At 47.1% G+C, this 15,807-nt stretch overlaps 1 protein-coding gene and 1 long non-coding RNA gene across 7 annotated transcripts in view; one reads left to right on the forward strand and one right to left on the reverse strand.

The window, feature by feature from the left end:
- WASHC1 (WASH complex subunit 1) overlaps positions 1 to 15,807 on the reverse strand; it is a 42,853-nt gene that overhangs the window by 4,926 nt on the left and 22,120 nt on the right. For all 6 annotated transcript variants that reach the window (XM_083820173.1, XM_083820174.1, XM_083820170.1 and 3 more), the window contains 3 exons: positions 4,802 to 4,913; positions 3,962 to 4,108; positions 4 to 140 (listed from right to left, as the gene is read on the reverse strand). In XM_083820173.1, coding sequence (XP_083676299.1) covers positions 4 to 140; positions 3,962 to 4,108; positions 4,802 to 4,913 — 396 coding nt within the window. The remainder of the gene's footprint in view (positions 1 to 3; positions 141 to 3,961; positions 4,109 to 4,801; positions 4,914 to 15,807) is intronic.
- On the forward strand, positions 4,927 to 14,633 carry LOC310892416. The gene is made up of 2 exons (XR_014578107.1): positions 4,927 to 10,252; positions 10,417 to 14,633. It is a non-coding gene; the product is annotated as an uncharacterized lncRNA (long non-coding RNA).

The raw sequence follows: 15,807 nt of genomic DNA on the forward strand, positions 1-15,807 counted from the left end.
CACAGGTTCTCTGTGGTGTTGAAGAGCAGCAGGGAGCTGAGGGAGCTGATGTTCCTGGGGAGGCTGCCAAGACCTTCTTCTGCATCGTCCTCCTGGTGAATTTTGGTGCTCACGCACAGAGGGAAGTACTTGAGCTTCTCCTGCAAGAAGACGGACAACGGTTGGCAAGACACTAAAAGCACAACCACTGCGACAGCTCTGCCCAGCCACCACAACCCACGCTGCTGGATCCACGGCGGGGTCTGGGAACCCTCCTGCTTCCTCTCCTCCTCCCTTTGAGAGAGGAAGCACACGGACAACATCGGAACCCCACACTCATGACAAATCTCAGCAGTTCAGGCTCACAGAAATTACTTTTGGTGCCACAGATGGGTCATACGAACTGGTGTTTCTGTGGCAAGAATCCACCACAATAAAACCACCATTTGGGCACTACAGCCAGAGGCAGGGATTGAGCACCTCCATCCAAAAGGTATTTGCTATAGTGTCTCCATCTGGGGTATACCAGACATTTTTTATGCAGGCAAAGCCTCCCAAACATGTCTGTTACCTCCCCTCTGCTGTCTTCAGCTGATGTTTTAGGAGATGTGATCCCACTGCGGGGGTACACAGGGGAGACAAAGGAAAAAGAGGTTAGGAAAAAAAACGCGTGCCTTCGCTAGGCAGATCAGGCAGAAGGGAGTGTGCAGGGTGGAACGTGCCAGATGGTTTTGCAAAGCCTGGGGGATTTGCAGGAGTTTTCAACTCTAATGAACTGAAATATCCTCTCTCTTGGTTCTAAAACTTCATGCATAATATATAGAACTCCCTTTAGAAAAGGACTTATTACATCTGAACTGCTTGACTTTTATAGAGCACAGGAATTGCCATCCCAGATCAGACCAGTATTTCAGCCAGCATGACAGCACCCACTGCCAGGTACTCTGGGGGATGATGTTCGGCGCCCAGAACACGCTTTGCTGCACGCACTGCACCAGAGGGAGGAAAGCATTGAGTCCCTGAACCCACAGAAAGCCTCTGAAACAACAAACCTTCATCCCAGTCCCCTCCCCACACCTGTCCTCAGCCCCTTCACAATTCCCCTTCTTTCTTCACAGTCAAACTAGGACAAGCAGCAGCCTCACAGATCTGAGCTGCTAGAGCTGCAGACGAGAAGACACCAGAAAGCTAACCAGGACAGTCTGTCAGATTAAATATTTGGCCCCACTCTTGTGGTTTGCTTCTGTCACCAGACGATGACCAAATGTGCCACTTCAAATACTGCCTACAGCTTCCTGCCGCCTCACTACTCCCAGCAGCTCTGCTCTGCCCCACTCTGAGCCCTTCTTCCCTGGTTGTACTTGTATGGGGGAACGGGAGACCACTCTTGGTTCAGCTGTAAGACCACATCTCAGCAACACAAGCAGTTTCTGCTCCTCGAAATTTCAGGTACTGGGTTCAGGAGCCAGAAATACTGGGAAATGGCTTAGTCACAGCTCAGCAAATCCACTGGAAGTCTGTATGGTGCTCTGAGACTTTAAAATGCTATAAGAAAAGACAGGGAGGTTTTTATTTTTTATTTTCCCCTCAGATAATGCATTCCAACTTGTGAAAAGTACCCTGAAATAAACATCCTGAATTTCTGCGGCAGCAAGTAGGCAAAACTATATAACTTGTTACTTAGAGACTATAGAAGCAGAGATTCAGAAATAAAGGTTCTTTTGATTATTAATATTCATTGCCCAATGTTTAATTTTTTAAGCATGAGGGAGTACTGATGTTTTTGCTAGAACTGTTCACACACTTAGCCCTCAAGTCAAATATACTTTTTTAAGTCTCTCTTTGTAGATTTCAATTAGCACTGGAAGACTGTGCATCACCGTAAGGGTGGAGCGAGAAACCAACCATTACTTACTTCTGCTTGTAAGTCTAAGCTAAGGCAGTTATAAAAGCACTAAGCATATTACTCTGAAATGTAAATCCTTTTAATTTAAATGCCGCCAAAGACCCAGTCTTACTCAAAATACCTGGATCTGTTTTGAAATTTAGAATAGGCACCAGCCATCAATAACATCCTGCAGCTGTGAACTCCGCGAGCTCAGACGTCATTTAAAAATGAGTTTTCTTAAAGCGACACTAAGGCTGCAAGCCAAAGGTTTAGCAGCCTGACGTATCCAACACCCGAACCTGGTGCTTTGGCCCTGGCAGGATCACATGCCTACGTACGGTGTGTTTCCAGGTATTTTTTTCCCGATGAGCCTATGGCTAAAAATCTATAAAGTCACCCTGGTTCTCAAGGTTAAGTAAACAGACACTCTTAGGAAGGGAGCTGGAGTGACACATCAGAACGCCCCTTCCCTCCCGTGCTCGTGCAGCTCTGAGGCTAGCTGGCACCTGAAGGTTAGGAAGTGCCAAAAAGCCTGTTCAGCCTCCCCCAGCCCATCACGGACTCTGCAGACCTCACGAGGACATCTGAAGCTACTGGCGTTGCTGATGCCCAGCAAGGTTACTCCAGTAACCCGTAACTTTCGCTGGGACCTCTTCCCAATCCCAGACGGACCACGTTTCCCACACTCCACAGGAAAACCCCATTTCCTGGCCTCCTGAGGGGAGGAGCACCTGCAGCACCGGGACACAGCTCCCACCTTGAAGGCAGTGCCCAGCACCTCAGAAGCCTGAGGGGCTGAGCCAACTCACCTTTAACCACGCTAGCTGCTATCACGGCCACGGGCAAGGCAAGGGCATCAGGCTTACCCTGAGGACACCATCTCTGGTGTTCTTAGCTCTCGTTGCTTATTCTACCAACATAAAGCATCCTCTCAACAGCCGAGTTTTCATTTGCTTGGGGTGTGGAGGGGCCAAGGAGAGTTTCCCAGAAGGAAAACATTTTTTTTAAATAAAACTGCAGAACCACACACAATTCTATCTGAACTGCTTTCGCCCCAGAGCACAAACCCTAAGTGCCCAGCACAGGCTGCCACCACTTACTCTCAAACTGACATGAGGAGAGCTTGCTTTCCTGGTGGGGCATGTGTGCGTGCGTGTGTGTGTGAGTGAAGTTAGCAAAGGCCACCGTGACTGCTCCCAGCAAAGAGGCCCTCATTAGAAGTGAAAACAGGCGGTGAGCCTCTGCTGAAAGCCCTGAATAATTGAGGAGGATATAAATGCAAACATTAGACTTCCCTCTGTCACATTTCATTACTGCAAGGCGTATCAGGCTCCTTGCTTGGCTGTGGCTAAGAAGGGCCCGTCCCCCTGGATGGTGCTGGGGCCACACTGAGCCCCGCTCTGCCAGCGGCTGCTTCTATCATTCATGAGCCGGCAGCCTCCTGCCAGTACAGCGGCGTCCCCCCGCCCCACGCGGCTGTGCAGTTCCACGTAGGGCTGGGGGGACAAAGCCAGAGGCCCAAGGGAGACCAGCAAACCCAAGGGAGGACCGAAAGTCACGGGAGGATGGGAAGGAACACCAGCATCCCGTGGGGCCTGCAGAAGTCCCCACGATTAAAGCTCAGGGAAGTTTAGTGTGATAAATTATTCAGTAGCAGGTTTATTTTTGGGCCAAGGCACGCAAGGATGAGGAAGGAAGTCTCTTAAGGTGTGGCAGCAGGGAATGTGTCAGGTTGAACCCTGACCTGCCAGTTAGAGCACATCTGCTGCTCCCAGCACGGTGCATACACAGCAACCTGTCTTCTCCTCCTCCAACCCAGGCAAGGGGATGTTGACCCAGATTGCTGGAGAGTTCCTTGGCAGCATTTCACACCAAACCACCGCTTCTCAGACCTCCCCAGGTAGCCTCTCCCTGCCACTCAGCCCACAGGCTAAACAGGAACTCGACATTTCAGGATCTCCTTCACCAGCTGCAGACAACAGATATCCTGCTCCCCACCTACATCCTAAAGCCCCGGTCTACTTCATCAAAGAGACGGACAGCCTCCCAGTTGCTTTACTTGTTCCTCTCAAGGTCTTTTCTCCTATTCCTTACCTGCAGAGATTTCTCATCCAGCATTCGGTGCTTGCTCTGAATCTTGTGTCTTGGCCATTTCTGTTTAGCTGGGTCTTCTGCACCAGCAAAAATTGAGCTGTACTCCTGCAGCCGCTCAGGGGCAGGGTACTTGGCACTGGAAAATACCTGTGGGGAGACAAGGAGGAAATTAAAAATCCCAGCGACGAAGCAGTCCTACATTATAGAAACACACGGAGTGGATTAAGGCACATCATTTGTGCTGCCAGTGAGAATGGACAGCCCTGGGGTCAACGGGCTCCTAGGGGCTATCTGTGCAGACCCCACCATGCGTGAACCATCAATTTTGAAAGTGGAACTTAGCAGCAGGAGGTCACAGGTGAAGAGACTTCCACTTGCAGGAAGGACGTGGAATTAAACTGTAAAATTTAACTGTATTAAATGGAGCAGGAATGGGAAGAGGAGGACTTTCACCAGTGTTACACAGCTCACAGGGATAAACATGCACCGAAGGGGAGGCTCTCTAAAAGCAGTTTCCATTCAAATAATGAAAGAGTGTAAGAGCCTGAAAGGAGAGGGTGCTCAGCTTAGTGCAGCACGATACTTTTGATTTCTCAGGAAGTATTTGGGGCAACAACTTACACAGGCATCATAAGGCCAGGAACTGGGTGGTCTATGGGTTTACAAATCACTGATTGGCTTTGTCAGGAAGAGGGCTCTTAGCACAACTCCTGCTCAGAAGCAAGGCATGGGGAGGTGGATGGGCAGCAGCAGAAGCTAAGCGTCTGTTCTTCTGCAGAGCTTGCTTCAGGGGTAAAGAGAGAAGTGGAAGGAAGAAGGGTGGCCATGCAGCCTCACTACCTTAATAGCCTTCTTGCTGCCCTTTATCTTCTCAATCTTTGCCTGTGCAAGGGTGACTCTCTCACTGATGGCTTGAAGTTGTGCCCGGCTGGCCTCCACCCGCTGAGAGATCCTAAGGAGCAAGCACAGTGCTTAAGGGTAAGAATCCAAAACCAGGGATTTTTTGGCAACAGCCAGTGCCCAGGCCAAGGGGAAGGATGTGAATCTCAGTGTCTGGATTGTTTCATAGGATAAAGTAGTACTGGGAGAGAAGTGCTTGTCCTGGTCCCGTGACGAGTTTTGTGTGCTCCAACGTGAAACTAAGTCAGGTCTGTGGCTCACAGCCCAACATTCCTCTTGCTGGTTGAGGCACAGCGCAGAAAATTGGAGAATTGCAGGACAGCAGACTGCAGAAACATCTCATTGCAGAGACTGCTAATAAGAAAGCCACAGCCGGTTATCACCTGCCAACATATTTTAAATAAAAATAGTTTCTTAAAAACGAACAGGCATCACATGCCACTGAGCAGAGCTGAGAACGCGCGAGGCTTATCCTGCCCTCTGCTCCGCCAGCAGTGTGGTGCGTGACTCCCTCCTTGCTGCTCTGCAGCTTTGTGATTCAGTTTCTGCATCAGCTAAGCAACATTAGGTCCTCATTTGGAGCAATAATGTCTGCTAACTCGTGTAACGTTTGCATGACTAGATCAGCATCAAAATGCTTTGGCACCGGGGAGAAAAGCGCTCTGTGACAGCAGGGGACAGCATCACCGGTTAAGTACCTCTGCGTTCACCACGTGGACACGTCCCCTTTCCCACAAAGCTTACAGCAGGCACCTTGCAGCAAAGAGTGTGACAAACCACCAGCACACTGCACGCTGTCACTACCGCGCTGTAGGAACTGTTACACAAATTCAGCCAGAGGAGAGCTACTGGGACCGGGCACCAGCAGCAGGTAACTACACAGTCACCTTCTCAGAAGAGACTTTCCTTCCCCGTGCATAACTTGTACGTGTGCCCTAGCTTCAAGCTCAAAAGCTGACAGTTGTTCTAAAAATTCATCCCAGTAACAAAACCAGCACAGAATATTTTTATGGCTATACAATCTAGCAGGAGACACCATACTCCGCTTTGGCACTGTTTTGTAGCAATGAGTTCCATCGGATCATTTTGTGCCTGTGAAAATCAATCTCAAGTATTGTCTTTAAATTTCATCAGAAGTTCCCCTTTGCAATTAGGTAGAGAACTCCATGCTTTTTTCACTCTGTCCGTGTAATTCCTTTTAGCAACACAGTTGACATCAGCAGCGATCCATGATTCCCACTTTCCAACTGCACCAAACCCATCTTTTCAAGTGCTTTCCCTCAGTACAACGCCTCTTCTCCTACAGTACAAAAACAGACTCCGCTAAAGGCCCCTCGCTGGTTGCAGCTAGTGAAAAAACAGAAAGTACGAGCAACCTGTTCTCCTTGTACCGTTCTGAAAGACCCCCACTTCCATCTCTAACCAGCTCTAAGTGTTTCTGTTTGTTTATAACCATGCAGTCCTCTTTTGGAGGACATAAAAATGCTTCCTCATGCATAGGGCAGGAGAGCACACAGCCGGTTCCTACTTTATTCTTTTTGGAGTGGGAGATGAGTGAAACCAAACCTCATGAGGTTCTGCCTCTCCGTATCACTCTCCACTTCTCCATTCTTTTATTTTAAATAGAGCCTAACAGCTTGTATTTTGTACCAACACCAAGAACAAATCTGTTCATGGTTTCCTTCCCACACCCTCCCTCTGTCTCAGAGGAGGAAGTCCACATCGTTCATATCCTGGATGCTTCTCAGAGCAGTTTATGTTGCTCCTTTTAGCGTGCATTTCCTAGCACCTGTCTGCAGCAAATTTCCTGTGTCACAGGGTTGTCCCATTGCCTCGTTTTGTTCAAGCGTGAGGTGCCTCTGAAGGACCTAAGCCTTCCCTAACTGGCCTTCCCAGCAAATTTTCCTACCTCACAGTTTACCTCTTTTGCAGATGTTTCATAATTGTATTGACTGACTCTATTCCCAGCACTGCTCCTGGGGGCACCTGCCTATTTTTACTTCCTTCAAAACTGAAAAAAATAATTGGCCATTTATTTCTGCTTTGCCTTTCTCCCTTAAATCAATGATGTAATTTTTCCTCTCACCTGTGAGCAGACCTATATCCTAGAAGAAAGCAACAAAGCCTTCCTGAAGCTCTAAATAAAAGCAAGGTTTCAACTGCCTTTTAGCAAGCACTCTGCTGTCTCCTGTACCCAGTTCTCAGGGGCCAACAACGCACACGTTTCTCTCCCAGACCGAAGTGTTAAGCAAATACTCATGCTGAGACCTGAAAACCTGTAACCATTCTCCTCACTCTTACTCCATGAATGTGAGTGGATCAAGTGAAGCAGCAAATGCTGCACTTGCTCCCTTCTCTGCCCTGTATCATCACCACTGCTTTCAACTCTTCCCCTCCCTTCCCACACTCACTCTTTCTCCAACCAGGAAGAAGCAAGAAAGTTTTTGCAGCACAACCCCAACCCCAGGACTCTGCAGCAGCACTGGAAACAACTCCCCAAAAGACTCAGAGCAACACTCTGCCAGAGCTGACGGCAGGCCGGGCTCTGAGACCAGCTCTGCCTTGACCTTGCCAAGATCCCACATGCAGGACGTCTCCAGCATGAGACAGCAACCTGAGAAGTGAGAACTGAATGTGGATTTTGCTAGCTTGGGCTCAATCCTCAGAGCCCACAATGACATTTTCTAGGAAAGTCATTCCCAGAACTCTCTGCTTTAGAGAGGCTTACTGTTGCCCTCTCCCAGGATTCAACCAGGATGAAGAGTCCCAGGTATCCTTAGCGTTCATGCTTAACCACTTCCACACTGAACATTCATCCTACTGGTTATCTGGCGTGGGAGAGGAATGGTGCCACAACTCCCTTTATGTCCACACCAGACACAGGCAACGCATCACCTGTTACAAAGCACTTCTCGGTACGGGGGTACCGGTACCTCCTGCAGTGCAGGAGGGCATCAGGAAGACAAGCACCTCTCAGCTCACAGTGCTGCACATCTCCCTCTCATTTAAGGTTTGCTGGGACCTCTCATAAAAAGAAGGCATCTCTAAAACCAGGGCATGACTGGCAAACACCGTGCTCTCGCTGCAACAGAAATGATGCATCCAGAAGGGAAAGAAGGAAGCTTCTCTATCTACAGCTTCACCTTGCCCTCCTAACCCCAAACAACCAAGGGATTACACTCACCCACTGAAAGGCAGCATAAGACAGACTGATTGCTCCCAGCACAAGCTGGGGAAGTTGCCCAGTGCCAGCTCAGGCATTTTTAACGATTATGGCTACTCCTGGAGGCATCCCGTGCTTTGTCCTGGGATCTCCACTCTAAGATTTGCCAGTCTAAACCCACTGACGTTAGGAGATCTGCCAGAAACCTTCACCTGAGGTGGTACAGATGCAGGCCTACAACACAGAAGGAATACACACCAGTCTGCAGAATGGATTTATTTGTTGCTGAGCAAGGTAACTATCAAAAAAAAAGATTAAACCCCCTCAATCCAACAAATAACGTACAGGCTCCTAAAAATGCATAACTTATGTATGTACAGTTCAAGTTACAGCTGCGTATGTTGGTTATAAGGGACGATATATCATACAGACACTGAAAAAATACATGGAAAAAACAAACAAAACATGCTCAAGCATCCTCCAGCAACTTCAGTATTTCTCCTGCTGCGGAAACTGAGCTTACTCGAAGGAGCCAAATTGCTGTTTATAAAGAAAGGAAACCTGAAGGATTGGAGGGGCCTAAACCCAAGGGTTTCCAGGGCAAAGTGCTTGAGGCAGGGCTGCAGTTGGACTTCAACCTCTGTTTAGGAAGGAGTGAGTGACTGAGTGGTGTTTATTTAAAAGGGAATGGCAAGATGGGCAGGAGGAGCAAGTGTTTATAAAATGGTCCATTTACTGCCCCTCAGAATCCTGCACTCAGGCAGCTGAGAATACCATCAGCACCTGAACCTACCCTGTGCCCATCCGATTAGTCACTGCTGTGTTATTTTGCTCTCGGTGCTCTTTTCTGCTTCACAAACTCCTGTAGTTGGATTCAATGCGACTGGAGTTGCAAAAAAGCAGGAGGCGTACAGCACCAGCCCCCCTGCCTTGGGCAGCATGCATGCTCTGGGACAAGCGAAAAGGGAGCATGCAGAAGAAAGGAGAATGTACCACCTGCCTTCAAAACCTGGGCACAGAGCCAAACCAACCTTCCCAGCCCAGCGCTGTTCTTTCAGGAAGTAATACATGTGGCAGATTAAATCTATCTAGTAGATTATCTCATAATCCATACAGACTTTCATTTTTATCTATGCAGATATTAAAGCCAATCTTTCATCTGCTTTGATTCAAGCTTTCACATTCTCTGTCCCTCTGAAGTCTTTTTACACACAAGCTCCCCTTCTTGCCCTCAATGTACATCTCATTGCTTCTTTCTCCTAAAGCCCTCACCTTGCTGTCTGGTGCTCGACTCCATTTTAGAGGTGACTCCCTCAAAGCACCCACAGTGGTTCTCAGGAACACTTATCCCACCTCACCACTGCCCTTCCTGGCCCCGTATCTTCTATCTCATCTGCAGCCACAGAGCTGATCATTTCTGATTATCTCCTTATAACTTCTCTGATAATCCTCACATTCAGGTGGCTACTGAAAGACCTCCCCAGCTGCATCTGTGTCTGCTCAGAGGGGAAAAAACAATTGTTATCTTACTACCACAGGAAAAGGACACGAAGCATTAGGCATTTGGCATGCAGGATACTGGACTCTGCCGGTCAATTACCAGCACTGGTAATAATCCCATATTCCTATTAGTGTCTCCAAGCACTTCACAATGCCAAAAAAAAAATGTGATTTTGATCACCTATACTTTCTTGGGATCAGACAGCACCAGAAAAATGTTTAAAATCAGAGCAGGTTTGAAGGTAGGCTGACAGGTTATCAGAAAGGTGACTGAGCAAAGCAGCTTGAGGAAAGACAGAATTCAGCTGGAGGGAACTATCACAGCAGAAGCAGGGCTTTTGCTGTCCATGTTGAGCGCACGTATCACCCAAAAGTGACAGGGATGACAAAACTTGGGAATTGGAAGGGAGAAGAGGTGAGTTCCACATCAAGGTGAACGAGAAAGACAAGGCAGCTGAGTCTGGGAGCAAACCTCTCTGGAATACCAAAGAACTTCAATTTCATGTCTGAAGTACAAAAGTAAGTGATCAACCAAGGAGAAAGAACATTGCAGAGCAGAATGAGTAACTAAGTTGCACAGGAGGATAAGCAGTCCAAGTATTAAATGACTTTTCCCTTAAATGAGGACTGTACACATCACAGCCAGCCAGACTTCTGGTCTCCTCCCAGCGCAGGCTCCAGCCCTGAGCGATAGCAGGGAAATGCTTGGTGTTGTTCTAAACTTCTAGGTACGTAGGGTAAATTTTTCTATACACCCCTGGCTTTTTGCCTAAAAGTCAAGCTATTTTTTTTTCCTAACAAATAGTGATTTCATTAAATCCCTCCCTTACTGCAGGAGGTGTGAATTAGAAGGGATGGTGTTTATGGTTCTTGCATTTTATTACATCCCCAGACTCTACAAGCAGCCTGGTGCTGAAGCAAGGTAATGGTGAAGAATATCAGTGCTGGCTGCCGTTCATCCTTCGACGCCACCACTGCAAAACCAGCACAATACCACCAGTGACGTATGAGGTACCATCAGACCTGTAGGACAAGGTTCAGCAGGTTTCCAGAAGTGAGAGGACTAGTGGGGAGGCAAGGAGAGACTACTGCTGGGGGTAGGAAGACATCGTCCCACGATGAAAGCAGAACAAGGTGGTGCTGAGAGTGCTATGCATTCATCTTTCTTCTCAGGCTACAGAGCCCACTTCCTTCCTGAGACTCAGAGACATGTCATTACTCTATTCCATTTGTATGCTGCAGAGAATAATAAAATCTCAAACATTTCCAACTTCTAATTTGTGTAACAGTCTTACTGAAACAAGGCCATGGGCTTTTATGGCTCCTCAGGCTGCTAAAGTGGTGGGGAAACATCAACGTGGGGAAACATCAACATTATCACCCCCAGTGCCCGTAACTCAGGGCTTAGATGCACTATCCACTAGACTGAAACAGGCCTAGAGAGCGAGGCTAGAATTTCTGAGTGCATCCTGGCTGGCTAACAAAGGATAGCGCTTTATGAGGCACTAGTGTGTGCTTCACAAACAGCCTCACCGCAGTGACCAGCGGTCACAAATGGGCTGTGAGAAGCCCGAGTTCCCCTCCCACCACTCCCACACAATGACTCTACCCAGCTGCTAGCGACGTTGCAGAATCGACGGAGAGAGCAAGAGGAAAGCTGCTAAGCCATTCAGTTTACAACGAGCTAGGGGAGCATTCAAAACCTGTTCACAATACCAGTTCACCTCCAAAGTCTGAAAGGCAAAAAGGAAAAACGCATGCTTTTTACAAAAAGCCAAATACATTCAACCACTCAAAGAAAGATCAACTTGTTTGCTTTCTGCTCTTCTCTCTCCTTCATCTTTAAGCATTTTTAAAGTCTTATTTCATGTCTGAGTAAGTGTAATCAGAACCTGTCATCACACACCATCTCTGACAGAAAGAAATCCCAAGTGAGACAGTGCAATCAATGCTCCTTCCTCCATTATGGGCTTGGGTATTATACTAATTAATGTTTATCACACTTTGATTGCTCCTTAAGCATGATTTGCAGGTGTTTCAGCATTGCATATTGCCCCACTCCCGCAATGCCTAACAGCTTTTCATATTAGAGGGTGATCAAGGTTGTCAGGTTATCCTCAGCATGATCTGCTATGCACCGCTCTTCAGAGGTCATGTTCTCCCACAAAAATAATTTCATTTTGATTTTTAATCCCTTGCTTCACAAGGTGCTCCCACTACCGTGAATTAGGTTTATACAAAAATGGAAACGATTTGTATTTTGACCTATCACCACTGCACCCTCTTCCTCTGCGGCATTGTTCTCCTCCCTAGAAAAGCTTTTTTTTTTTTTTAAAAAAAAAAAGGTTACAAACAAGTTCTTTAACCTTCCAGCTTTTATACTTGCCTCCCAGCACAGACTGACGTGAAAATAAACAGCCTGTCCTTTCTTTCAAGTGATTGTATATTAACCTGCAAGACCGTGCTTGCAAATAAATCATCTAATTAGATCTTTTAGTTTAACCACACAGGCTACTTTTTGGTCAAACTACTTCTCCATTGATACCGTTAGGATATACGAACACAACAGGTTCTACCCTCAAGTGACAACGTTTGGGAAGGATGGTCTAAAAGAAGTAATGGGGAAAAGAAAGATTTTTCTGCCAGTACGGATGGAGTTTTAAAGGTGGCTTGTTGAGTTCTCCCACGGGCACTGTGGAAGCAAATACTGACCAATATTATGGAGCTGTTTCCCAGAACACCAGACATGGACAGTTCTGAGATACCAGGCAGAAGATGCCTTACGTTGCAAAAACTGGTTTGTTACCTATACAGTCTTCACTCCTCCTCGCAAATTCCTCATGAACGGTTACTCACCGAAGCTCAATCTTTCGTAGTAATAGCCTCAAGTGTTTTGTTCGTTTGTTTAAATTGCTATTGACAGGGAAGTTGCTTCCTGTTTGGACAGAATTTTATGACACTGTCAAAAGTAAAACACCAAATTTTGTTTCCACATAGCTTGAAGTTATGCATCATATTGGGCAAATAGCTTGAGAAGGTGTTCTGGCACCTTGTAATCTTAAATTAATCAACTGTGTACACAAACATTTCGTTTCTCTTGCTCCTTTCTCACACTAAAGCGCCTTTCTTAGAGTAGACAAAGATCTTCTTTCTGTCCCCACAGAGTAGAAAACGCGTATCACCACAGAGTGACAGGAAACTTAAATAGTGGAGAAATGCCCAGGTGGCCCTGTGGTGAACAGTATCTGGGGGTGGTGAGACCGAACACCTTTAAAGAGATTTCAGCTTTCTCTGGATCACTGAGAGTAGAAGAAACTCCTTCCTAGTTTTCATTCAGGCACCCTGTCTGATTCCACACAACTTCCGTTATGCCCTTTACTCTTAATCAGGATTACTCTCCACATTTCCTATCAGCAGTAGTCTGATTTAAACGTCTGATCTGTGCCTTCTCCCAAGTGGGATGCAAGAGAAAAGTGTATGAGACACAAGCTGAAACCAGTGTTCCTTCTGAGCTTCACCTGAAGGTGGAAACGGAGCTGAGCACTTACAAGTCCACTTCCTCTCCCAACCCTTTAAGCCTCCGTCTCACTTTGAGCCAAAGATGTCTTGCTACATCACCATGATGGCGTAGAAGGGTGACATTTGCAGAGCCTTCCCCCCACTGGCAAGGAAGTCCACACCAAGTCAACTGTGCAGAACACAAGGGCAGGCTGCTTTATAGAAGATCAGGAAGATCCTATTTATTCCCAGCTTTTGCCCATACCTTCTAAGCAGTTTTAAATCAGTCTTCTTGATCAAGGTAAGTAGCACCCAACTGTGCAAGTTTAAGAGTTGACTTAGTGAAAATCCCTGTCGGTTCTACTTTGTAGGCTGCGCTAAAGTAAGACTGATGCATTGGGCTTATGTGGCAAGGTTTTGGAAGCAGAGGGGCTGCAGGGATGGCCCCTGTGAGCAGAGCCCAGCAGCTGCCCCATGTCAGATCAGAGCTAGCTACAGCCAGCTCCAAAAGGGACCCACCGCTGGCCAGAGCTGAGCCAGCGAGCGACTCTGGCTGGGCCTCTGGGAGTGTTTTTTTCTCTTTCTTAAATACGTTCTGCTCAAAAAAGGCTGGGAGAGAGAAGTGAGAAAATATAGTGAAGCAACCCTGCAGCCCCCAAGGTGAGTGCAGCAGGGGGTGCTCCAGGCACACAGCAGCAGTTCCCCTGCGGCCTGTGGAGAGGCCCCTGGTGGAGCAGGCTGTCCCCCTGCAGCCATGGGTCCCACATGGAGCAGATCTCCACGCTCCAGCCCGTGGAGGAGCCCCCGGTGGAGCAGGTGGATGTGGCCTGGAGGAGGCTGCGGCCCAAGGAGAGCCCCCGCAGGAGCAGGCCCCGGGCCGGAGCTGCAGCCCGTGGAGAGGAGCCCACGCAGGAGCAGGGGGTCTGGGGGGAGCTGCCGCCCGTGGGGGACCCGTGCTGGAGCAGTTTGCTCCTGGGGGATGGACCCCGTGGTACGGAGCCATGTGGGAGCAGGGGAAGAGAGTGACTGTGAAGAAGTGGCACAGATGAAGGGTTATGAACTGACCCCAATCCCCAGGCCCTGATCCACTGTGCTGTTTGGAGTAGGAGGAAGAAGTAGTAGCTACCTATCGGTGTTAAACCACCACAGCAGAACACACCAGGTAAGCTGAGCATCCACTTGTTCATTGTGATGGAGGCTTTTTACATCAACACAGCACATACTCTGCTCCTGGCCTGTTTAACTCCATTACCAAAACAAGCCCTTGTCCCCAAGAACAAGAATGCTGATGGAAACACAGCCACCTCCAGAGAAGAAAATGACTCCTCATGATAGAAATTCAAACCCTCACCATTCTCTGAGAAAAGCACTACTTTCCTTTGCATTTAATCTAGCATCATTAGAACTTCATAGCTTTTCAGCCAAAGATCTCAAAGCAATTTCTAAGCGTTAATTAAGTCTCGGTGGCTTGTGACTCCAAGAGTGGAATCGTTTGTTCCCAGTGACAAAGGAAATCTGGGGAAATTCACAGTACAGTCCCAGCAGACCAGATTTCAGTTTGTCGTTTGTTAATTTGAACAATATTTGCTTTAGTTCACAGGAATTAACACATACATATTTCAGTTGCTGCTTAATTTTCAGTTTTGCTATAGCCAGTAAGAACTGATGCAAGAGACTGGCCATTTTCTTCATCAACATTTCTTCCTCTGGATCAAAACCAAACCCTGTTCCCACATTAAAGCCAATGCAAAAACCTTTACCTCCAAACTTGCACCTTAAGCTTCTCCCCACTTACCAGTAGCTGACGGCAATCACACAAAATTCTGCCTCCATGCCACAAGCCAAACACTTCAGTCTTCCTTTCAATAACAGATACTTAAAAGCTTTCGAGCTAGTACTTGCACAAGACCATGATCAAGTGACTAACTAATAATCCTTATTATCATCCTGTGAGGACCAGTACTGATTCCCAAGATTCTTCCCAAATTTTCCTACAAAGAAAACAAGCATTTCTTATGTTGTTGGGCTTCCTCAGAAACAGTTACTAGCCCTTTGCTAGTTAAGAAACCTCATTGCTAATTGCATCTTTTCCTTTTCTCACCCATGCTTCCAATTTGAAGTTCTTCTTGCAACAGACCCCTCTCTTTCAAAAAAGTGCCTCCTTCTCTTAAAGGAAAGATTTCTTTCCTTATTTTCTGTCAATGGAGCTTTTATTTCACGGTATTTGCACTTCAGAAATAGGAGCTGTTTAGTGTTACTTCTTCATTTTCCTACAATCAATCGCATTCACACTCGAATCTCAAAAGGTACCTTCTCTGATATGCCCATTAACAAGCTAATTTGAGTGTAAGTGCTTCTTCACCAAATGAGAACCCTTCCTGACGTTATCCATCTGACACCCTTCCTGAGTGATTACAGCACTTTTACTTCTTAAAAGATTTCTAGTTACTTTTCCAAAAACAACTTTGGGCCCCAGGCAGAGTTTTTTTTTAATCCAAACAGAATCAAAGAGCAGATACGTCTCTGCTCAGACTGACAGCTGCTCTGTCATTTCAACGCAACAGCCCGTGACACAGCAGCGATCAGACATCACCTTGAGAACAGTTCTAGATACATGACTTCATTTTCCTCAGTGTCCTTTTAAATTCATTTCCCTAAGTGCTGACTTGCAAATAGCCATTATGAATGGAAATACTGGCTTCACAGCAATACCTGAACAAATTTGTACGGTATACTTTTCAAACCTCCCTCCCCCCCACAAAACTGCCAGGACCAGAAATTCAGA

The sequence above is a fragment of the Anser anser genome, assembly GCF_964211835.1.
Source record: "Anser anser genome assembly, chromosome: 1".
NCBI classification, from domain to species: domain Eukaryota; kingdom Metazoa; phylum Chordata; class Aves; order Anseriformes; family Anatidae; genus Anser; species Anser anser.